The sequence below is a fragment of the Papio anubis genome, chromosome 13, assembly GCF_008728515.1.
Source record: "Papio anubis isolate 15944 chromosome 13, Panubis1.0, whole genome shotgun sequence".
Taxonomy (NCBI): Eukaryota; Metazoa; Chordata; class Mammalia; order Primates; family Cercopithecidae; genus Papio; species Papio anubis.
The window spans coordinates 45,604,980-45,631,294 of record NC_044988.1 but is presented as its reverse complement, the minus strand read 5'-3'; the positions used below and the strand labels follow the sequence as shown (position 1 = coordinate 45,631,294).

At 38.2% G+C, this 26,315-nt stretch overlaps 1 protein-coding gene across 1 annotated transcript in view; it reads left to right on the top strand.

The window, feature by feature from the left end:
- BNC2 (basonuclin 2) overlaps positions 1-26,315 on the top strand; it is a 458,860-nt gene that overhangs the window by 420,516 nt on the left and 12,029 nt on the right. Inside the window, 2 exon segments of the mRNA XM_031654267.1 lie at positions 10,457-11,599; positions 11,601-12,427. Of these exon segments, the coding sequence (XP_031510127.1) occupies positions 10,457-11,599; positions 11,601-12,427 (1,970 nt within the window).

Below are 26,315 nucleotides of genomic sequence, written 5' to 3'. Positions count from 1 at the left end.
TCTGAGTGGACAAGAAAACAAGGCCACTGCAGGGACTGTCTCTTTGTTTCCTCCTGTTTCTAGTGTTTTCCTTAAGTGTCACAAATGGTTCCTTTGCTGTTCTAAAGTATAAAATAAGTACCCTCCAGAATCTCTGCTAGTTATCATCTCCATGTGAAGAACTATTAAAGGGTTTGAGGTGAGGTTCTTGTATACAAATACTGCTAGTTTTTGGAGCTGCAAAGATTTCCGAAAGACTACAGATATTCGTTTACATAGTTTTATTGATATATAACATTTATTTTGTTATCTTCAAGTTGCAGAATTTTCACAAACCCTACTGGTATGATTCGGGGGTTTCCAAGACCTCTTAGGGACTCCTTGGGCAGTTTCCCTAGTTTTCAAGCAAAATTTTTAGTTGAACTGATTGATCATTGAATTGACTAGGAGTCAAAGTTAATCCAAAAGAATTAGTGACTCTAATCACATCAGTGATAAGCAGCACCAGACAGAAACATCAAGGGAAACATCCAGAATATATGATAATACAGGAACTTGCAGATAAAGGCATACTTTCAGTCATATACACATATTCTAAAAATACGTTGGTTACACAAGTTGGTTAAAAGTAAAAGAGTTTTAACATTTTAATTAAAATTATTCATGTGTTCAGATTCTAGGCATCAATAGTAGAATAATAGAATTGTAAAGCTGGGTTTTTATTAAGGCTTACAGATTTTAATACGACTCTTCTTTACATGTGAACATTAATTTTATTTTCCTCTAAGGTCGAATTTGTGTATGTTATATTTAGCCTAATCAAGATATAAAATCTGCTTTAGCCTAAAGGTATAGGGCTAGGTATTCTGTGCTTAAGTTAAGGACTCATAGCTAATTTGATTTTAAAGATTGGTATACTGGGAATATCAACTGGATTTAGAATTTTCTATTTGGAAACTTAAATTATTCCTAAGATATTCTTATTAAATATTAAAATATATTGTGTCTGTAGAAGTTTCTCAGGTTTGATTTACAATGGAGCGAAGTAACTTGAAAAATACTTTGGAATCTTTGAAGTGCAGTTCCAGACATTGCAGAAAGTAATTTACTCCTTTGAATTTTTTTATATGGCAAAGCAAGGCACCTGCTTTATTTATTTGCAAACAAATGCCCATAGAGGAAATGCATATGGCTGGTTTTAAGCTAGACAAGCTAAAATTCCTCAGTACAAGGAAGAAATCCTGACAGGCCTTTAATAGAGCTTAGCTGGAGCTTCTATGATTAAATATGTTGTAACCCCAGAGTGATCTATCATAATCACTTTTTAAAATAAAAACGCTGTATAGACTGTTACTGAAGAAAAAAGGGATAGTACTCTATGAATTATACATTCTTATCTGGTCCATAATCAAGAACATTCTGTAACAGAGAATTTTTAAAATCAAATGTCAAGCAATATGTTTTAAAAATCACAAGACCCACATGAAACTAGTGCCCTGGCATTTTGGTTATGTTATTTTTGTTAGAGGGGTGATCATTTTTGGAGAGTATATTGTTCAAATTGTGAATACATTACTTCTTTAAAAATATATCCTTTCCATTGGGAAAATTTTTTCAAATATGGATCAGAAAAAAATATAAATATTTGTATACTGGAAAATATATCAAAGCCACTACTTCAAAGTTACATAAAATTGCTGTGTTGCTTCTTCCTTCTAAGAACTAGAGTCAAGGGCCGTGCTCCTCAAACTTCCACTTTTATCCAAGGAGAGGCATTCTTTGACTATGTACTTTTTTTTTGCAAGTAGTTTGATATGCCTCACCTCATTATATCACCATTCGCTAGGTTGGAGCACTTTGAATAAGACTGATTTATAATGAGAGTAATATATAATAAGAGTGAGTCAAGGTCAGTAGTTTCTGTATTCATGTGTGTGTTTGTGTACATGCACATGTGTGAAATGAGTAACCCCTTTGTAATATCAATCTTTATATGCAGTCAGTGTTTACAGGAAGAAGATTTTAATGTTAATGTTAGCATGTCAGCTAACAAAGACTAATAAGGGATTTATCTTGATGGGAACTTCTTTAATGCAAAGTTTTCTGAGAGTCCCAACATTCTAACCAATGGTGGATATTCCTGTAGCATTCATGTCCCCTTGGGCAGAGGAAGAATAGGAAAGATATTTCAAATTAAGTCTTTTATTATCTGGACGAACTGCATTTAGCATTAGCTGTGTAATCACAGCAAGCTGGTATACACCTATCTCTAATGTTTGCATACTTACTTCGTGACAAAGGCAGTTTGGGGTGGATGAGGAAAGCATATTTGTTCACATAGATCAATGTTAACAAGTGAAGTCCAGTCTGAATTTTTATTTGGAAATCACTCTTTCTGCCCATGCCACACCCTGAAGACTCTTGCTCATGGGGCATCTCTGTCCTAGAAAGGAGAATAGGGATGTGATTGGTCAGCATTGTATTTTGAAGGTAAAGTGATGCTGTTGAGAAATTCTGCAAAATAACAAATTTCCAAATCATGGAAATTGAGTAGGGCTTTCATTACCCAAAACAAATGTTGATTAAAAAAAAAAAAAGAAAGTTCTAATTTGAACCATTTGGTACAACCAATATATGAATGAGTATGTTTCATTCTGCCTACAAATATTACAGTTGTTCCAGCTGGCCTCCTAGAAACATTAGCCGAGATTTTGGAAAAGCACAGTCACATAAAAGAGCTTTATGTGAATAGAGAACGGTATAATTTTGTTTACTTACACAAGCAAACTGCTCTGATGTATATTGTGTATACTAGCAGTGCATCTTTCTCCGTCAGTGCCCAGCAAGAAATATGTGTTTAATGTAAATCTGCTAAAACAAATAAACATGCCAAGTTCTTCTTCCACATAATTTTAAGTGTTTCTCAGAAATTATCACAACATTGCTTGAAAAATTTCCCTAAATGCTTCCCAGAATCTGTTGTTTTCAATAAGAATTTTTTTGTGTGGCCATTTTTATTCTTCTCCCCATCTTGCCTGCTCATACACACACATGCAGGCACATAGACACACAACATTGACCCGTGCACACTTTGGAAAGCCAAGTCTTACAAATTAGAGAGAGAAACATAATGTAACAAAAAAGGGAAAAAAATGAAATAGTAGGGAGCAGTCAGATCAGTTAAACTTTTTGACTAATAAGAGTTTAAATATTGGCTTTACAATGACAATTTAAGGTTGAAATATCTGCTTATTACATATGTACCTACCTCAGTTACAAAACAGGTAACTAGCAGGAGAATGAAAGAGAAGAGGACTGCACATATTATGTATAAGTGTTTCCTTCAGAACTGTTTGTAATGCTTAAAGGTTTCTCTTCCACAGAATATCTCCCTGAAACTCCTGCCTTCAGCACTCAGAGCCAGCTCTCTCCAACCCACATGTGGGATCTAGGAGTTTTCCCTTTGCTGACCTCTAGCTAGAAGTTTATCGAATGCCCCTGTTCATATTACCTGACATGATGGTCTGAGCCCATCACTCACTCCTGAGGTGATCCAGAAGTTAGATGATATATCTCCTAATTTCTGGGTCGCATTCTGATACATGTCCACCTAACCAAGAGGTCAGCACAAAGGCAGGTGGAGGCAAGCAAAGGTGGATTATCAGTGTCTTATAGAGTGTCTGTGAAGGTGTATGTACATAGCACATGCCTACTACATATTGGTAGTAGTTCTGTAGGGAGGCAGTCTCCATAGTTTTATGATTACACACCCCATTAGTAAAAATATATGAGCATGTACCCTCATATATGTATATGTAAAGCTATTTCTAAACTGTGTGTGTGTGTGTGTGTGTGTGTATGTGTGTATGATATTAGCAAAAAAAACCACCTTTAGGTAAAAATAAATAGGAATTTTCTTGTTGACTCACCATGTCACAGTGGATTGTCTTGCACACTCCACTAATAGGAGCAAATGGGAGCATGTGTACCTGTGATTTGGCCGTGCTGTAATACAGGAGGCAAGGAGTGAGGTGGCTTATAAACAGTGGAAAGCTGTAAATGTTGAGTTATGTGTGTGAGAGTTCAAGCAATTTGCGTGATTTAGTTTTTTGAATCAACTTCATTGAAGTATACTTTCCATACAATAAAATCCAGCAATTTTAAGTGTACAATCTATATGGCCATAGAAACCTCAGCACAATCATGGTGTACAACATTCTCACCACCCCAAAAAGTTCCCTAGTGTTGTTTTGCACTCAGTCCCTTTTCTCCACCCTATGCCCCTGGCAACTACTAATCCACTTTCTGTTCCCATAATCTTACCTTTTCCAGAATTTCATATGCTTGGAACAGTAGAGTATGTATGTCCTTGGGTCTAACCTCTTTCATTCTTAGCATAATGCTTTTGAAGAATCGTCCATGTTGTAGTGTATGTCGGTAGCTTAACTCTTTTTATTGTGCAATACTATTCCATTGTATAGATAGCTCATAATTTCTTTACCCCTAAGACTTGAGCATCTAGAAAACCTGGTAAAATTTATGATTTCAGTTTTGCTTAGCATTGTCTCATCAATTTTTAATTCAGCAATTACTGTTTCATTTTACCTAATGGTATACTTAAGCTAGGTAGGCTTGAAATTCGGTAAGTTACCTACCTTCTACCCTATTCCTCTTGCTTTGATATTTGAATTAACACAGAAGGAAAAAGACTAGAAAAGTACAATAGGAAACTGGTTATGAAAATAAATTGCCAGTGTGGTTATGATGAAATAATTTCTTAAGATAGCACATTGTGCCAATCTAGCCATGAAAAAATAAACACATCTCACAAAACTCTGATTTTGTTTTAGGGCTAGCAGTCCCTGCAGGCTGTAGTAGCTATTTCTGAATTAAAAGCTCTACAGTTATATCAAGGGGGAAATACTTTTAGTTTTTAGCTAATCATTTGAGTATTTTCATTTCTGACTGAAGATAAGTACATACATACACTGAATCTTTTACACCCCTACAAGTGCTCTGCTCTTGCCTCTGCCTCTTTTGGAGACAGAGTCTCACCTGCAACCTCTCCACCCTGGGTCTGCTGATTCCTCATGCCCTCAGCCTCCCAAGTAGCTGGGATTACAGGTGCCCTCTGCCACACTGGCCAATTTTTGTATTTCTTAGTAGATGGGGTTTCTGCCTGTGCTGGCCAGGCTGGTCTCCTTGAATTCCCTGACCCTGATTCACGGTTTCTAGTTCCAAACTGCTGGGATTACAGGCATGAGTCACCCTGTCTGGCTGCTTATTTCTTAGCAATTTGACTACTGGAGCAAAGAGGCCTTAGATCTGTGCTCTGTGCAGTGTTTCCTTCCTATCTCCCATTCTTGGATAGGAAGAAAGTGAAGCGAGCCACTTCCCATGTGCTGTGGGATGTAACTCTTCTGTAGCCTGCCATGAACACAGGTGGGCTCCATGTTGGACTGAGCCTGAGGTCCCTCGACAGTCTGATTATCCCAAAGCCCCTTATTTGGTTTCTCTTCCATCTCTTCACATCCGTTCCTTCCCTACTTTCCCTCTTTCCCAATAAGAGAAACCAATCAACCTTTTTTTTTACTTTGATTTTAAAACTACAAATCATTAAACTGCTTTGATGTGGAAAAGGACTCAAATGAAACCATTTAAACCATGCATTTGATCCTACAACAAAACGTTTTAAAAAGTCACTTGGCAGAGCCATACAGGAACAGGGTGCCAGATTTCTACGAGTGATAATCACCAGTTCCAATGAAGCAACAAAAGGAAGTCTTTTTATTTCAAATGTGTAGATGTAAATATTTTAAGTCTTTTATACTTTTTCTCAACCCTGTAAAACTGGTTTATAAGTCTGTATTATTTGGTGTTGCTCAACTTTTAATTAACAGTATAGCCAGTTATTTTCACAGGAAATCAACACTTATAATAATACCTTGCATTTAACTTAACATGGTAAATCTTATCCTCATTTTGTCAATAACATTTTTCAACCTGAAGGGTTAAAAGTCACTGTACTCTGGTTACAAATGGGAAAACCTAAAAGAATTGACTCAGTAACTACAAAACTGCATGGAGGGCCAAGAGCTCAGTTATATACTCTGATGTTAACATATTATTCATGCAGAAGACCAGTGGCCCAGCATGAGTTGGTCGGTAGTTGGGATCTTCATCCTGGCCTAACAGACTGAATTTTTGTTTTATTAGTGTTTACTCCACGATAATACCTAATTCTTTTTATAACTCTAATTTACTTTTGTAAAGTTTGACCATTTACACTGTTTGCGAGGAGGACTAGTTTTTCCCATACTTAAGTTAAATACAATAAACATAAATTGACTGAAAAAATGTGTCATGACTTTAGTTGTTGTAGCAGTATCCAGTTGTCCTAAATTTTCCAAATGGTTACTTTTGTTGCAGATGAGTTAAAAAAAGAAAAAAGCCATCCAACTGACACTGGTCCATTTTTGAATAGCAGTATAGACCATGCATAGAGGTCGTTACCTTCACAGAAGAGTCTTAAACTAGTGTTTCAGAATCACAGTACCAAAACATACTTATTTCTATCACAAAGATCTTCAGAAAAAACCTTGGCATTTCTGTTTTCCCTTTGATGCTTTCTAACTCCCTTCAACCAGGTTAAAGATACAGTAAAACTGGTAGCCATTCTTAGCATCCAGCTTGCACACTTGTTAGGTTGTATAAGATCAATTTGTTTCTTGTTGCAGTCTCTCCATTTATAAATGTGATGAATTAGATACTCTTGATCAAATTGATAATGACTTTTTATTTTTTGAGACAGACTCTTACTCTGTTGCTCAGGCTGGAGTGCAATGGCACTATCATGGTTCACTGCAGCTTCAACCTCCTGGGTTCAAGGAATCCTTCCACCTCAAACTCCCAACTAGCTAGGACTATAGGCACGGACCAGCACACTTGGCTAGTTTTTTAATTTTCGTTGAGCCAGGGTCTTGCCATGTTGCCTAGGGCTTAAGCCATCTTCCCACATTGGCCTTCCTCAATGTCAGGATTACAGGCATGAGCCACAACACGCAGCCAATGATGACTTCTTTGGAAAGGACACCTATGGCACTATCAAGGGGAATCTAGTTTGGTGTTATTGAGCTGTATGTCCCGTTCCTAAGTATATTTGTTTGCAAATATGCTTTGTTGTTTATCTGTGTAAGTATAAATTGCTGCTTCTATTACCACTGTAAATGAAACTTCTCTTTTATGATTCAGGAACTATCAGAGTTCTAAATCATACTTACCTGGATCTCTTTCACCGGAAGCAAGTGGTTTAATGTAACAGACTCCATTTTAGCAGAGACAACAACTGAGCGCTAGAAGACAGTCTGAAAGGCAGTAGTTTTAGAAATAGTAGCGAGCATTGTGGCAGGCCAGGAGAAACCATATGGGACTGCTCTGTACTGTTGGGAGAAAGAAGACAGAAGGGTGATGGAAATGAGATGCCTCAGGTGGGATTGATCAGTTGCTATGGTTTCTGAGGTGCATTTTAATACCAGAGGCTGTCAGTTGTGTAAGTACTTCATTGACATGTAGATTTAGGTACAGGCTACCTTGGAAGAACCTGGGGAAGATATGACTGTACGTTGCTCAGATTGGGGCTCAGCCTGAGAAATTAATCTGTAGTGAAAGGCTCTGTAAAAGGACACTCAAGAGAGTAGATTTGATGGTACAAGAAAGATGGTACAGAAGAGGACATTATAACATTCTAGAGAAAGACTTCCTCAGAAGTCCTGCTCTTTACTACCACAAACTCAATGGGCTTACCTGGGAAATGGCATCATGGAATGACAGCCACTGAGAACTGTTGACACACTCTGAACTTAGAGTCAGAATTTTTGTGTTCAACTCCTGGGCCTCAAATTAATATCTTGGCAACCTTAACAACCTATCTTAGCTTTCTTCTCTCCTGATTTCTCATCTGTTCTCTGAGCTCTGAAAGTTATGATAGGGGTCAAATGAGATAATCTATTTAAAAATCACAAATTATTTCTCTATTTACCTATAGCACCAACATTCTTCCATGTTACCCCTGTTCCAAAAGTAGGATGTGAACGATACCAACTGCTATGAGTGAGGTTTTGAAAATGCTGATGGCAGGACTTCAGGATCATCTGGGGTTGCCATATACCTGCACCCTTATGTGTTTGACAGTTTTCTTAGGAATGGACACCCACATGCACGTACTTACACATATTCTTTATGTAAAATGGTAGGATGCTAGGAGTGAGCCTTACAAAGCGGGGCACATAACTATCAGGGCTTTTTAAAAAAAGTAATTCAAGTAAATGACAAATACCCACTTAATCGAACTAGCTGTGATGATTCAGACCATAGGGCAGTGTTTCAGAGAGAATTTTATGTCCACAGGTTGCGGAGAGACTTTTCCCTTGCAAAAGCAGTACAGATCCCTTATGCCTCTAATCATGCTTCCTCTAGTGTAACATTCTACATAATCAAAGCACAGTGACTGAAACTGGAAAATTCAGATGGGTATAATATTACTAACTAATCTAGAGACTTTATTCAATTGTTGCTAATTTTCCCACTAATGTCTTTTTTCTGGTCTGGGATCACACAACTTTATTTGATTAGTCCCCTCTAATCTGGAACCATTCTTTATTTTTAATAAATCTTTCCTGAACTTTACACTTTGAAGAGTACTATCTACTGTTTTGTAGAATGTCCCTCAATTTTGGTTTGCCTGATGATTTCTGATGATTGGCTTGAGATTTTGAAGTTTTTACAGTGTGTTTGTCCATTAAAGGAAGAGTTTTAATGGACTCACAGTTCCACATGGCTAGGTAGGCCCCACAGTCATGGTGGAAGGCAAAGGAGGAGCAAAGTCACATCTTACATGGCAGCAGGCAAGAGTATGTGCAGGGAACTTTATAAAAGCTTTATAAAACCATCAGATCTCATGAGACTTATTCACTGTCATAAGAACAGCACGGGAAAGAATTACCCCCATGATTCAGCTAACTTCCATCGGCTCCCTCCCACGACATTTGGGGATTATGGGAGCTACAATTCAAGATGAGATTTGGGTGGGGACACAGCCAAACCATATCATTAGAAGAATGCCACAAAAGTGATGTTGTGCCCTTCTTAGTGTGTCCTAACGAGCGGTACATGATGGCGTGATTTCCATTCACGGTGGTAAATTCGATCACCCTTTTAAGATAAGGTCTGTTAGGTTTTTCCATGATAATGTTATGATTTTCCGTTTGTAATTAATAAGTATCTTGTCATTTTGTTTTTAAGAAGATACTATGCTTTCTTAAATTAATGATCAGGGTTGGGGCAAGTGTCATTCACAGAGGGATGCAAAGTGTGCCGTCCCAATGGGAAGAAATGGTGCCCTAGAAAGTGATGGAGTCATTATTTAAGTGTTTGAATAGATTTCTCTCAATCCATGCTGAAATGGATTGCCTGACATTACATTGCAGGATTTTAAAGTCCTACCTCCAGGCAAATCTCATAGTTACTAGCAAAAATGAAAGTGTGAAATGCTTTTTAATGTATATTTAACAACACATAGTCTGGTGATTACTGATGTGTATTCTCTGTGGACTCCCTTTGCTATCAGAGGAGGATGCTGAGAGACAACTTTTTACACATTTATTCTATCTAAATCCATCACATGTTTACTTTTTAGATATCTATGACTGTCATTTATAACAAGATCATAAAAAGTCAAATACATTAAGTCTAACTCAAACTTTGAATCATAGAATTACAACCAATTTTCAGGAAAAGTACAATTACCTTTTATGAGTGATGTTTTTCTTACTCTTCCTTATGAAATTGCCTGCTATTAAATGATACTAAAATATAGCCATTCCAAAAAAAAAGATACAGTTTAGTAACAAGATATGAGGGGTAATGCTACTTTATTCATCTTTTTGATTCAGAAATTCACATAACTCCTACTTAAAGGAATTTTCATCATTGAATCCAGTGTCATGTCTGCTTATGTTGAAGAAGTAAATTTCACAAAATGTACTTAATTCCTTCCTATAGTATCACAGTTTAATAAGGACTAAGGTACCATTTTTTTCATTTATATTGGATTTCACAGCAGGAGTTCACATCTTATACTAATATATGCTAAATAGTTGCATAGTATATAGATCATTGTTGTTAAAAAAGCAGTACTGAAGGCATTTTAGATCACAGAGCCCCAGTGGTCTACATTTTGTTTGCTTTGACATTATTAAACTCAATCTGTTTCTCTAACTGTGACTCTAATTACTACATTTGCATGGCAGAAAAGTTTGCTTTGTGGGTTGACTTTTATTAACAGTGCTTGCATGTTGTTTTCTGCTCTTGCTCTCGGTGTTTTATGAGCACACAGAGCACCTTCAGTTGCATTGAATAATTATGCACAATCAATAAGTTTTTGTGTTTGTCTTTGTTGTTTCTTTGATGTGGCCTCTAGGATGCTGCTGGCAAGGTGCTGGACCGCTGGGCCATCATGTCTCGAGAAGAGGAAATCATCACCCTTCAGCAGTTTCTGCGGTTTGGAGAAACCAAATCCATTGTGGAGCTGATGGCAATTCAGGAGAAAGAAGGACAGGCCGTGGCTGTACCATCTTCAAAGACAGACTCAGATATAAGGACTTTCATTGAGAGCAATAATCGCACCAGGAGTCCCAGCCTCCTTGCTCACTTAGAGAACAGCAATCCTTCCAGCATTCATCACTTCGAAAACATCCCAAACAGCCTTGCATTTCTGCTTCCATTCCAGTACATAAACCCTGTCTCAGCGCCCCTGCTAGGGTTGCCTCCAAATGGGCTACTGTTAGAGCAACCAGGGTTGAGGCTGCGGGAACCCAGCCTTTCAACTCAGAATGAATATAATGAGAGCAGTGAATCCGAAGTTTCTCCCACACCTTATAAGAATGATCAAACACCCAATAGAAATGCCCTGACCAGCATTACTAATGTGGAGCCCAAAACCGAGCCAGCCTGTGTCTCTCCCATTCAGAATTCTGCCCCAGTCAGTGATTTAACTAAAACTGAACACCCAAAAAGCTCATTCCGGATTCATCGGATGAGAAGGATGGGGTCAGCCTCTAGGAAGGGAAGAGTGTTCTGTAATGCATGTGGGAAGACGTTCTATGACAAAGGTACTCTCAAAATTCATTACAATGCTGTTCACCTGAAGATCAAACATCGATGCACCATTGAAGGTTGCAACATGGTCTTTAGCTCCCTCCGAAGTCGTAATCGCCACAGTGCAAACCCCAATCCTCGCCTTCACATGCCTATGCTAAGGAATAACCGAGATAAAGATTTAATTCGGGCCACCTCAGGAGCTGCCACCCCTGTCATAGCAAGTACAAAATCAAATCTGGCACTCACAAGCCCTGGCCGGCCCCCAATGGGTTTTACCACTCCCCCTCTAGACCCTGTCTTGCAAAATCCTCTCCCTAGCCAGCTGGTGTTTTCTGGGCTAAAGACTGTACAACCAGTTCCTCCATTTTATAGAAGTTTACTCACTCCAGGGGAAATGGTGAGTCCTCCAACCTCCCTCCCAACCAGTCCCATCATTCCAACCAGTGGTACCATAGAGCAGCACCCCCCCGCCACCCTCTGAGCCAGTAGTGCCAGCAGTGATGATGGCCACCCATGAGCCCAGTGCTGACCTGGCACCCAAGAAAAAGCCCAGGAAGTCAAGCATGCCTGTGAAGATTGAGAAGGAAATTATTGATACCGCCGATGAGTTTGATGATGAAGATGATGACCCCAATGATGGTGGAGCTGTGGTCAATGACATGAGCCATGACAATCATTGTCACTCCCAAGAGGAGATGAGCCCAGGCATGTCTGTGAAGGACTTTTCTAAGCATAACAGGACCCGGTGCATTTCAAGGACTGAAATAAGGAGGGCCGACAGCATGACTTCTGAAGACCAAGAGCCTGAGCGGGACTATGAGAACGAGTCTGAGTCTTCGGAGCCCAAACTGGGCGAGGAATCCATGGAAGGGGATGAGCACATTCACAGCGAAGTGAGTGAAAAAGTCCTGATGAATAGTGAGAGGCCTGATGAGAACCACAGTGAGCCCTCTCACCAGGACGTCATCAAGGTGAAGGAAGAATTTACAGACCCCACTTACGACATGTTTTACATGAGCCAGTATGGACTGTACAATGGTGGGGGTGCCAGCATGGCCGCCTTGCATGAGAGCTTTACATCGTCTCTGAATTATGGCAGCCCTCAAAAGTTCTCCCCAGAAGGTGACCTGTGTTCTAGCCCAGACCCCAAAATATGTTATGTGTGCAAGAAGAGTTTCAAAAGCTCCTACAGTGTGAAACTTCACTACAGGAATGTTCACTTGAAAGAGATGCACGTCTGCACAGTGGCTGGTTGCAATGCTGCATTCCCCTCTCGCCGAAGCAGAGACAGGTCAGTAAATCTCCATTGGCTGCTCCTGCTGGGGGTGGAGGGTGCCAGTTTTCAGTCATGTTGGACTTCACACTAAAAGAAATCCAACTTAGATGTTTTTGATGCACTGTAAAGATTGTCCACAGTGATCACGTGATAACTAGGCTGCCATGCTCATGAAGGATTGTTGTAGTTGGTGCTTGTAATGATTAAGCATGCAGAATCATGTGCCATCTTACCCGTAATGCACGCCATTTTTCTCTGTGCTCTGTGTATATGTGTGTGTATGTGTTCTCATGCATCTGGGTGTGAATAAGTTAACTATGTACACGGTTCCCTGCTTCCCCGTGAACCTTCACTTAGAAGCCGCAGCTTCTGTTATATATATATTTATATATTTATATTTCTGCTTTGCCATGTGGCTTTTTGATTAAATCAATATATTATCTTCATACACACATATTTATCCAATATAGAAACAGAAATTTACGGATGGAAAGAACCATAGGTCCAGGACATCGAGACAGCCTGCATCTCCGTAGGTATAACCAGTAATGTTATCATTCCTTACATGAGTATTTAGTGTGTCCTTGAATTCTTTAAGGGTCATGAAAATATCAGGAGGAAATGGGACAGATGTAATTGTTGATGTGGGAAAATGGTATGGTGGTGTGGGTTTCTTTATCTTAACTTCATAATGGCTTTGAGCACATCTCTAAACTGTAGTCTACCATGGGGATTATTCACAGAAGGGGAGGCATGCATATACTTTGAGGACCAGCACGAATGTATTATGTCCAGCCTTCAGATGACATCACACTCTTGCTATGTAGTTGCAGCTCTGAAACAGTTGGGCTTAAACAGAAGCAGCTGGTCCTAAACCTACAAAGTTCTTTATTAATCCTCAAGAAAATGTAATATAAATGGAATGTATCAAGGTGGTCAGTGGCAGGATAGTGCGGTTATCCTGCATTTGTTGAGATAAGCTTATGAGCAGATCATTTACATAATACACCACCAGCCCGACTCAGGTCACAGGCCAGTTTAGTTCTTCAACCATTATATCAGGTGTGGTTTTTGGTTCTACATTGTCTTTTAAAAATATTTTAGAGAAAATTTATTAACATGGTGGAAATCAATGGAAGAAACACATTAAATTAACTAGAAAGTTTCTACAGAGCCACCACTAGTAAGCAGTAATTCTAGTGCTTGTCAATTGCGTAGAGTTCTTTGGCAAAGTAACATTAAACATACCACTGAAAAGTAGTGTCCTGTCTCTGGAATATTCTGTTTTCTCTTCATATTTGGAGATCAATCCTTTTTTAAATAAAAGTTTGAAGAGTATTTTTTTCCTTTCTACTGAAATAAAAGGGGGCCAATCTTTGAAAAGCAAAATCTTTAAGAAAAATAAGTAACTTTCTTATATAACCAAAACATGCTTTGAGGAGAAACTATTTTTTAATGATTTTCCCACCCCCATTTACTTTGTTCTGTAAAAGTGGTTTATAGTCATGTTATTTCAGTTCCAAGGTATCATTGACAGTCCCAGAATATATCAGATAAGATGGCTATATTTTGAATAATAAAATACTGTACCCAACCTCCCCCAAGTTGTGAGCAATACTCATTCTTTTAAATTTGAGATAGTACACTACTAATAATGAGGTTAATGCATTGCATTTTTTTAAACAAAAATAAAAGACTCGAAAACCTGCATAAAATATTTATGGAAATGGAGTGTTTGAAGACAAGCCAAAATTTAATCTTAATTGCATGAATTCCTATCACAGTTTTAGTTGGTTTGCTGAAAATATTGCAAGTCATAGCACTGGAATAAATAGCTGTGAGACCAAAAGGCTACACACCCAACGTTTGAAGCCTTCATTTATGTAAAATTCCTAGAAAACGCAAGTGCTCGTATGTGTATGTCTTAACACATAAGGAGGCACTGTTGAGGTACTGCTTATTGGTTTGTCTGAGGAAAAACATTTATTGATAGCAGGAAAATATTTCAGTCTTCATTTTTTATTGTAGGTATCAGGATTTTAGTGCGTGACTAACTATATATAAGTTTAGACCCACATCTAGGATGATGAGGATATTCTAGGTGGGAAGAAGAGTACAGATGTGCTCCCAGGGTGTTCAGTCACGCAGAAGATAGCAAGCTTCAGAAGACAGTTGATACATTTCATTTGGGTGAAATCACAGTGTGTCCAATCTTTTTCAGTTTGGAGCTTTATCACATAAGATAAATGGAAAAGCAGATTGCAAAAATTGTAGAATAGAAACTTTTTAAATTCTTACTTGAAATTTTGCTTTTTAACAATACACAACTCTTTTGATCCTAGGTTATAAACACACAAGTTCTGATACTTTAATTTTGACATTATATTTTCTGAAGAAAAGTTTTCATCTTGTTTGAGTCTATGACTTGAATTAACATAATGTTATGAGTTTAGCTACACCAAATAACCAGTGATGCCATTGGGGTGCCTGCCTCTTCCTGCATCTCAGCAGAGTGAACTGTGAAACATAATTGTATTCCTGTTTCAGCCTTTTATTGTCATTTCGTCAATGAATGTCAACCTGTGATTTAATCTCGTTATTCACAAAGCCTCTTGGATTACATTTCTGATCTGTCTCTTAGACTTACCTTCTCCTGTCTCTTCACTTTTACTTTATTAGTCACAAGAACCCCAGGAATTTTGTCTCCATATTTTTTCCTTTTTAATTTGCTGTGAAGCTAAGACAAGTTTTCTTACCTTTTTCTTGAGCCAACAGACCTTCTCAAACAGAAACCCTCCTTTGTCTTTAATCCTGCTGTCCTCAGACCCATTTCTTTCCTCTCCCCAGAGTCTCAGTTTCATCCATCCTTGACTCCACAATGTCTTCCTTGTGCAAATAAAGCATTAGAGGGGATTTTGAGTGGGGGCTGAAGTGTGCAGGGCTAAGGGTTTCTAAGATTCCTGTCATAAAGCTAACAGAATTGCCCTCTTCCTTCTGTTTATAAAAGCAGACTTCTTCATGATTCGAACACCTTGGAGGAGTTTTACACAGGTCTGCCTGGGCTTTTCCAAAGTGGTTATACATGAGGTAGTTGCATTTTTGGTCTCCAGATAGGCATGTTAGTAAGATGGGAAGAAGAAAGATGTTAAATACTACGTTTGGCAGTTAATTAGCAAAGATTACCAGGTCCTTTGTTGGTGGTCCTTCTAGATTTTATAAGATCAAGTTGAAGATTTTTGAAAAACAAGAATGCTGTTTGTGTAAAGTGACACAGAGGAAGGAAGGAGACACATGCAAGATTTGTTAGGGCTGAAGATTCCAAGCAACAGCGTCAAATCTATTCTTTTCTATATAGTTGTAAATGAGTGTGTGTTTAACAAATTCAGAAGCCAAGAGGACCATTCCACACGGACAGAGAGCAAGCACACGAAGTGTGATTCATCTTTGTAACTAGGTAGCTGTTAGAATAATTTTTATTCTGAGTGATAGAAGTGAAATGTAAATAATTTTCTCTGTAGACAACTCTGATGCTCTAAAGCAGGGGTCCCGAACCCCGTGGCTGCAGACTAGTACTTGTCCATGGCCTGTAAGGAACCAGGCTGCACAGCAGGAGGTGAGTGGTGGGCGGGCGAGCATGACTGCCTGAGCTCCACCTCCTGTCAGATCAGTTGTGGCGTGAGATTCTCACAGGACTGTGAACCCTATTGTGAAATATGCATGGGAAGGATCTAGGTTGCACACTCCTTAAGATAATCTAATGATAAATGTAACATGCCTGAATCATTGAATCATCCCAAAACTATACCCCCCACTCACGTCTGTGGAAAAATTGTCTTCCATGAAACTGGTCCCTGGTTACCAAAAAGTTTGGGAACTGCTGCTTTAAGGTGACTGCTAAAGTCTTCAAGTATATCCTGATAACAAAGTGTAGTGTTCGATTTTGAGGTCTCTAAAGACCCTTTCCTCCTTCTTGTTTATCCCTTGATCTGTCTGCTGCTGAGCTGCTGTTCTGTTAAGAAACAGGAGTCTGCCCCTCCATTATGAAGTATACATATGAAATCTTTCCTAGGAAGAGGAAATTCTAACTGGCCTGGAACCTGCCATCTTCATACGGGAAATTTTCTTGAAGAGAGCCTGATAGTCAGAATTAGCTGGGTGTAGTTGACCTTTCATCCTTTCTCATACTCTGACTTGATTTTTGATCCCCAGGACCTGAGTGGCATAGGTCACTCATTTTGAAGGGGAGCCTACTTATAAGTTAATTTGGTTTTTATTCAGGAAGAAAAATAACAAATACCCTCTGTTCTCTTTCCTAATATTCCTTATCATTTGCTCATAGGTTAAAATCTATTCATATCTGTCTTAATGATTGGCAGTTCTAAAATCCCATCTAAAATGAAGACTTTGTACCCAGCAACTAGATGATCTGTATAGTAAGAAGTCATTGTCTCTTTTTCATCCTACATGAGTTTTACCATCTTTGTTCCTTTCTTCTCAGAGTAGTAGCTGCTAGTTGTCAAGGTTTGTCTTAAATTTTATCAGAAAGGTAAGCATATATGTTTGATCTTCAAGTTGTAGAAAGATGATTTAGCCCTATGAATAAATTTAAAGACCAAATTATTTTTGCTGAGGGTGATTTATAAATAAATATGAGGCAACCATTGGTGTCACATGTGAACCTTCCATTTGATTGCTAGTTTAATCAGTCCACATCTAAATGTGGAAACTTCTCTATTCCTATGGAGGAAGACGTGTGTATTTGGTTTATTAAAACCTGCTGATGTCTCCAGAACTAAATTTGTTCCTCTATAGGCCTCTGGGTAGCTGTAGCTAAGAAGCAGAAATGTATGGTTTTAGCTGGTCTGATTACCTGACTTCCAGCCCTGTACAGGTGTGCAGGAATAAATTAACATGAGCTACCTCTGATGAGCCACTGCATACATTAACAACAGAGGTGAAGATGCGAGAACATGTTACCTACCTCCTGTTACCACCTTCTCAGCATAGCAACATCCATTTTTTCCATGATTCTCTATGTTTGGAAACTTATACAGAACTTTTCTAGGGAGGGCTTTTCAGTAAATACACATGATTTCACCAGGTAATACCTCTAAGAAATGAGCCACTTAGCACCAATTCAAGATAACGATTAGTATATTTGCCCTAATATAATTAGCTGTCAAATACGATGTGGTAATCCCCTCCAAGTAAAAGGGGAGAACATTTTAAAGCATTAGCTCTTTCATTTCATTGCCAATCAAACTACAAGTCTCCATTTCTAAAATTCTCTTATAACGTGAAGTTGTGCAGATCCTCTGACTTCTAAATGTTAAGGAAGAGTTTTTTTTTTCCCCCCTGCTACTCTATTTGGTTTCACAATAGAGCCAGATCAATAAACCTTTTGTACTTATCTCCATTACTTTCCATCAGAAGCAAACACACAAAATAAATCCCCCTCCTGAGTAATTGCTAGTTGTGCCCTCCTCAAGCAAAACTTTGGTAGTAAGATAAACTTCAGTGTCATTCCTTTCCCTGGGGTTCTTTTTAGATACTGGGAGAAGAGCAGTGAGCAAAACGGTCTCCTTGTATCATGGAGAGAGACTCTGTCAAGCCTAAAGTGAGCCTCGGATCTTCCTAATGACCTCCTGCTGGCCCAGCTGGATGCAAGACAAGCTCATTTAAGCCTCTGCTGACCTTTCACTCCTCCACTGCAAGAACCACACCAGTCATTTCCCCCGTCTTCAGAACTGTGTACCAAATAGACCACAAAGCTTCATGGCTGATGAATGATTGCCTTTTCATGATGCAAAGAGATTTTTACAAATTTCTATTGACGGGAGTTAACATTAAGTCTCTTGTGGAATTATAACTTCTGTTGCACATACATAATGCTTCTATATAGCTCTTATTTTTACCTTCCTCATAAAGGAACAATCTACTGTTCTTGCCAGCATTATCTTGAAAATTCAGGCCAAAATATCTGAGCAGAATGCACATATTGATTGCACCAGTGGTATTTTTCATGATGAGACCACTTTGACAGGGTCTTCCTGATTTCCACGTCCCTCAGAATCTATCTGACCTTCTCACAGACTTTATTGGTATGAATCTTTCTTATATGTAACTATTTATTTGAGAGGCTCATTTTTGTAGCCCATCTTCTGTTTTTAAAAAACATAGGCTGTTTTCTACCCAGAAGAGAGTGGTAAGACCGTACATGTACATTAACATTCACTTGTATAACTCGGGTAAGTTCAGTTTTGTCTTAGGTGAAAGGCTGCTGTCAACCCTTCTGCTGTAAGTGATCATTCGTGGTTGTACTAAGAGGAAGGGATACCTTCTTTGCCTAAATTTCATAATGAAGGTTTAGCAATGAAGATTTTTTTTTCTTTTTTTACAGCCTTCTCAGAAATAATGTGCTTGCCATAAGACTCCCACAAGCTTCAAATAAATGAATGTGGCAGAATTGGAAAGAAGCTTGTCCTTGCCAAAAAATTGCAACGTCATAAAAGAGGAATTTGGTAACTTTGATTCTTGAGTGCCAAGATACATGTGTGAGGGAGAGGCAGGCAAGCTGAGACGAGGAAGAAAGAATACTTTTTAGGAAAGGACAATTTTTCTTCGGTTATTTCACATAAAACTACACTTTTAAAATATACCTAGATTTTATGTCCTAATGCAAGCTGCTTGAATTAAAACAGGAGTTGTAAATTCCTGGTAAAAAGCTGTTATGCCTAAAGTGTTAGTGATCCTAACTCTAGTACTTTGTAGAGTTTGTTAGTTCTTTTATTAACTAGGGGGGGAAAATGTTACCCACTTCTAGTTTAATTCTTTTTGTTGCTTGCTCTGATTTTGACTTTACCTTAGGAAAGAAAAAAAAGACAAGTGTTTCTAACAGAATATATGTAAGCGGTGCCTCAATATTGCTATTGCATATATCAATCTGAATTATTACCAGCCATTCAAAAATTGTGCTAATGTTCTAATCTAAATTCATCCACATAATGTATATGTGTGTTTATACATAAACATCCACATAAATAAGAATATCAAAAGACAGATCATTCTTAATTGCCAGAATAGACATCTACATCTTAGAGAGTGATGTATGAAGTAACTTTATCACATTGATGGGAAATAAGATTTTGTAAGTAAAACAACACCCATTTGGGCACCAAGAACAACAGAACTGCAGCTGCTAGCCTTGTAGGTCTGATGCCCAGCGGAGGGGAGCCGCTCTAACTCTGCCGCCTTTTTAGTCTGCTCTGTCACTGAGGGGGCACTGGTGGGTCAGTTCGCTCACTCGTAATTGTGTTTTACAGACTTCTAAAGCAATTGGCTCAGTCAGTCCCAATTCAATAAAAGTGGAGAGCAAGAGAGAGAGCACTTTTGTTCTATTTTTTACTTGAAATTATTTCATTCAGCAGTCTGTCTTTTTTATTACCAGGACTTGACATTAGCACTCCAAGCTATATTAGCATCCATTTCAGCAGTTCAGTAATGGTATTAAAAAAACACTTAACTTCAACGGTGAATGGTTGTATGACAGTACCATAAAAAATCCACATTAAAAAAAACTTATGTATTTGTCCCAGCAAATTATTTTTCACTTGTTTAACCACTTCAAAACTATATTCTCATGACGGGTATTCACGAGGACTTTCTTGTTCTCAGCAACAGCTAACAGTGGTGCTCGGTTGATCAGGGAACTGAGGAAAGAGGAAAGGGAAATCCAGTGAAGACAGGGTAGGTAAAGATGCTGTTTACCCTGTAGTTAGATTACCTTCCATTCATCAGTGGAGATGGAATTGGCAACCTCAGAGCACCCAAGGTGAAATTCTTGGATCCTCATGCATGACTGGGATTTGATTTTGAACCCAACACTCTCCAAACTTGGGAGCAAAGCCTAACTACTTTGGCACTGCAGTGTGCTCATAAATGACTACATTAGTTTCTAAATTTTGATTAAACATTCAGTAATTAATCAATGGTAGACACGAAGCAGTTGGCAAGGTCCAGAGCTGCAAAATGTTTAAGACATAAAACATTACGAAGTAATTAGAATATGCTCCTTCAAGAGAAGGATTGCCTTCAATAAAGAGGTAAATGATAGCATCCTGTTTATTGTGGACGTAGGCAGCCAAAGCAATATGATAAACTGCTGGAGATACACATATCAGTAATCATCCACATTATTAGTGTCATTAATCATAATTCCAAAAATATGACAGCAGCAGCCAACTTTTTGACCAATTTTGCTTCTGCCTGTTGGCCATTATAACTTCACTAATAGACTGCAGAGCTCCTATGCGTGGCAGTTTGCATTGAGAATGGAAGGTTAATTATATTTGAGCTGCTGATTTCTTTTCTCCTTGGAAAAGGCTTAGCACTTTGACATTCCCAGGAGCTCACTGTTGTTAAATCAGTAAAAGTACTTTATTGAAATTTTCTTTGTTGGTCAGGAATGAGATGTTTCAAATGAGATATAAGCACCAGGCTGGAACAGTTGCTAATGCTTCCTGCTTCAAAGTGATCCTTGGACAGCAAGATGAACTCAGTGGTTTCTTTAGATCACTTTGCTCTCTCATTTCTTGGGTAAAAAGTTCAGTGCTGTGTGGTGATACACCAGGAAATCCCACAAGATTAGTGGTAGTCTCAACATGTATCTCTATGACCAGGATGTTGGGAGTGGTTAATAACATAAGAGGGAATAAGTACTTCTTTAATACAAAATCCTGCATTTCAGACTCTGCTTGTGCAAATAAAAAATAAAAAGAACTTCACAAAAATCATCCATTTCTAAATACTAAAACATTTAGTAGCATACATGCATTGCTGGTTGGTTAAATGAAGTTTTCATTTTTTGGCTGGTAGTTTTGACATTTAATCAAACTTGTAAAATAGATTATGCTCACTCTTCTTGTTCAGGTGTCTTTATTAGTTTCATTTTCAACACAGAATTCTAGATAAAGCCATAGCTAAATAATAATATTGATTGTCCTACAAAATACTGTCACCTCCCTTGGGGAACTCATGCATCCCGAATGTTGTATTTTAAGAAGATCATAAATTAACCATTTTAGGCTGGGTGTGGTAGCTCATGCCTGTAATTCCAGCACTTTGGGAGGCTGAGGCAGGCAGATTGCTTGAGACCAGGAGTTCAAGACCAGCATGGCCAACATAGCAAAAACCCTTCTATACTGACCAAAAAAAAAAAAAAAAAATAGTTGGGTGTGGTGGCACATGCCTGTAAAAATTAGCTCCTATTATTTTGGAAATATATCTTCTAAAATCTTTATATAAGTCAGACTATATAAAACAAGGAATGGAAAGCTTGAGGGTTAATTTGTCCAGGGTAAATACAAAACTCAAAATTAAAGCTCAGATTTATTCTCAGTAAGTCCTTAAAAGATGCCAGGACTCATGGCTTTGCTTTTTCTTACCCAACAATAGTAGTAAACTGAGCACCATATGAGCTGCCTGATTGAGAACACTTCCAAATGCTGTGAAAACATAATCCTGTTCACAGTGTAACACTCATCTCTCATTACAGCGCAACAGGTACCTATTGAATAATCAGCACCCTTGAGAAGCCTCGATGTGTCAGATACAACTCAAAAGTAAAATGGTTAGGGAATGGGGCTGCTGGATATCAATTCTACACTTAACCTGAGCATCCAGCATACACATTTCCCATCTACCAATCTGCCTTCCCAAATGCCATCCCTACATTAACATTTTTTATGCATTCCACAGCAATGACAAATTGTTTTCTAACTGTAGCACCAGATTTAGTATGCGAAAGACATGTTTGCCTCTGCCAACAAACCAATAATTCTCACTAACGTCTTCAGAGTTACAACATTTATAAAGTTGCAAAGTGGAGTAAACAAACCATCTGTTTGGCTTTTCCATATATGTCATGCTTTCTTATTAGCATATTACGATTCATTTAGTAAACAAATTTGGTGATTTCGTTCACGTCAAAGTTAGATCGGAAGCTTGAAGATGATTAACATTCCTGGGACAAGCACATTAATACATTGCTTCCCCTGCAAAGTTAAATGGCTTCTCAGGAGAATCGCCCCTTGTTGACAAGATGAGACTGTCAATTTTGTTTGCCTGCCACATTAGGGGCCATACGGGGATGGCAGGCTCTGAGAGAGGGGAGTCGTGTAGGCAGCATAATTCACTGTGAATTGAGAAAAGAAGTCTAATTCTGATAAATGGTCGACCCCAATACATCCTACCTGTTATTACAACAGACGTGCCGTATCTGTGCAGTAAATTAGCTAAACCCCTAAAGAGTTTGGTGGGAGCTTATCTTCAAGTGAATAATTTGAATGTAGAGGAAACTGCCTGCGTGACCAGTATGGATGATTTGTTTTATATTGAAAGGGGTTGAAATGACTGAATTTCATACTTTTAATTTGCAAGAATTTGCTTAGATTTTGTTTCTTGCATTTAATATGTACTTCCTTACATTTGGGGCTTTTTGAGTGTTACCCACTAGAATTTCACATTGAATTTTCTTATTGAGCTAGGGGATGGTTTTCAGATCTTTTGGACGGAATCTTTAAATAATAACCTGTAGAACAACTACTAATTTTACAGAAAGGTATAGTGTCAAAAGTATCATTTTGTGCACAGAGCCATAAGCATTCATTATTAATAAATGATAATACAAAAATTTTGAGGTAAGTGTAATAGATAGTATTGTAGCAATCCAGATAAGAAAAGGACTAATGAGAGGCAGAAGTTTTAATTTTTCATTTCTGTGGATTTGGATAGCAGGTTTACATTTCTACTCAAAAGTATTGTTGACTCAGTAGTCCCAAAATATGCTTAACCCTAGCATCTAGACTTACCCAGATTGGATATAAATTTATCTCTCTCTCTCCCCACTCCCCATATACATGTATGTAGACACATACATACAAACAAATAGGCATGCATATGGTATCTGCTATGTATATGTTATTATGATCATTCTGCACAATATCATTTGAGAATTGGGGAATGTGTGTGTGTTGAACAGCAGAGTTGAGCTGGAAAATAAAGGCAAAAACTAATCCAAAGTGGGGCCTCAATTATTTTTCACTTGAGGCATTCTAATTAATTATCAAGTATTTTGTTTCAATTCAGTAAGTTTAGACTAGTTCAAATCTGATTAAGAATTAAGACACTTTGTGCAGCCTATAGCTTGATTCATTATTCAGTCTCTGACTGCCAGTCTTATTTTCTAATTTGGTGATGCAACTTGTTTTTTGTTTTTTGTTTTCTTTTTCGTGTCTTCCCTGTATCTTAAAGTCAAGTTTAAAACCTCAAAACACTTTCTTTAGACAGTGTTTTTGTTTTTAGTTTTAATTTTTATGGACGAGACATCACATTAAATCTAACTTAATGTGATGAGAAAAGAGAAATCCAAGGCAAGACTTGCTTTCTTTCTGAAGGGCATTTGCACTTACTTGACTACATTTGGTGAATTTCATGTCTTCTGTGGTTGCATGGTAAAGTTTCCATCAAAGGAACAGAAAAAGACTGATGGTCCACTTTAGTCCAGTTAGAGTACTTCCACTCAGCATTTCAAAGAAGAAAGAAGTTTGGTTCTGCAGCACCCTCCCCTCAGTCCAAGGTTTTATAACTTTTTGCTTTTAAAGGTGATCTTGGTCTTTAAGAAGCTTTTGGTAAATTCACAGTATAGAAAGAGTACAGAGGTTTAAAGGAAGCATTTGTAATTCCAAGCATAGCCCAAGTTACAGGGCTTTTTCATGCCCTAGTTTTGTGGCATTCCCTTATAACACACTAGGGTATTAATAGCGTCAGAATCACCATTTGTAGTGTCGCCACCACCTTTCCTTGGATATTCTGTTACATGGGTCCTACCTTGGGATCATTGTTTTCTTCCCTTCTACAGTGTATTTTGGGAAATACTTCCTGAAGACTCATGCATATTATTGATGGAAGGGAAACCAATGTACTTTTAAGTACCTCCTCTGTACAGAGTATTCTACTTCATGTGCAGGACACATAATATTGAATAAGATTTAGTTATGTTCTTGAAAGTGAACATCTGGGGCTAAGGTTTGGACCACTGCCTTAATGATTACCACTGCACTTCCTAAGACGAAATCCTTATCCCTTCTACCTGTGAACTCATTTTCTCTCTCCATTTCAGTCATTTTTTTCTGTAAGAGGAACTTTGTATGTTTCTTTCTTGCCTTCCAAATCAAAACAAGTAGAAACCTTTCTGCTATTCATGTTCTTATAGAATATAAGATGTTCTGATACAGTCTAGATTTTTGTTAATGATAATTCTTCCCTCTTTCCTAGAGATAAATATTCAGAACACTAAATCTGTTTGTAGAAAAACCATCTGTATCACTGGAGAACTCAAAATTGGTTCCTTGTTGGATTCTTTGTTCCAATTGTTGCATACAACTGAGTATGGCTTCCTCTGCCAGGGAGTCCCCCGCTGGTTTCCAGCACTCTCTGGCCTTCCTCCCATTTTAGGGTCTTCTCTCTACATCTGATTATCAGTAGGTGAGAGTTCTTTCTGTGTCTATTCCATCTTCCCTTTCTTTTCACCTCTTCAGTTTTGCTGATCCTGATAAACTTGTAATAGTCCTCAAATTGCTATTAACCCTAGGTCTTTGAATCTCATGAGGACAGTATTTTATGACAGCTAATGGTCTGGATTGACTGATTCAAGAATCCAACAATAGGTCTTTGTTAAAATCAAGTGCTGTCTTTTGTCCATTCTGTGGACACTGAACCCTAACCTCTTGGGCAGGATCAGTACCCTCTAAAGAATTTCAGTCTGTTTTCCTTCTCGTGCTTTCCTTCCTTCCACCTTAGGAATACTGTGTGAGTTTGTGAGAAAATCTTCAAGCCCACTATCATGAGAGTGAACAGCAGACTTTCCTCAGTCCATCCTTCCCATCTCCACTTCAAGTGTTTTGCATATGGCATTTAGTAGGATTATTAAACAAAAATGAAATAGATTAAGAATTGAACATAAAAGAATCAATTCTTGTGAACTGTGGTCACATAATGGAAATCGACTACCATGAATGAACCCATGTACTGAAGTTATGAAGAGCAGAGCTAATGCACTGCCATGAGTTCATCTTTATTATTGCATTACACCTGAATCAATTGATAAAGTAGCTTTTTTTTTAAAGTGAGGGATGGCACTTAATTGAATAAAAGTCAATGTAATTATATTAGCAGAGGCCAACAGTACTGCTGACAGCGGAAAAGGGACACTGTTGAACAGAGTGCCAGAGCTGGTCTACACATTTCTGCACATCGTTTGGTTGACAGATATTGAGGGCTGGTACATCGTCTAATTAGATTACAGATTTCTACTGCTGTAAGTGAGAAATGAAGAGAAAATCTCTTCCTGGTAACATATTGGTGGAGATGTGTAATTTCACAAGTCATCTTAGGGAAGATGTGTCCATCTGGGTGATCAGTGTGTCCTTTTCTCAATGTTAATTTATTCTTCCTTATTCAGTATGTCTTGATGCAACTGCTGTGTGTCTGGCTGCTATTTTCTCAGCAGTGAACCTAGGAAGTGGTAACTGCAGATGTGTGAGAAGCAACAGAGTTCTAGATTACAGTCATCGCAAAATGTGTGCTCGTGAAATTAAGAAAGGGGGAGGGTGTTAAAAATAATAAACAGGGATAGGATTTCGTGAGCTGCATATAGTTGGCAGATTGTTTTATCAATAGAATAATAGCGCATAGCGTAACTCTACTTCCACATTCTTGTAATAACTCTGGTGGTGTACCCACATGTCAGAGTAAAGACCTCACAGTAGGCATTTCCTGCACTTTGCTTAGCAACCTGCACTTGGAGTCACCTGCCATCTGACACCAAGGAAACAGGGAATTACTG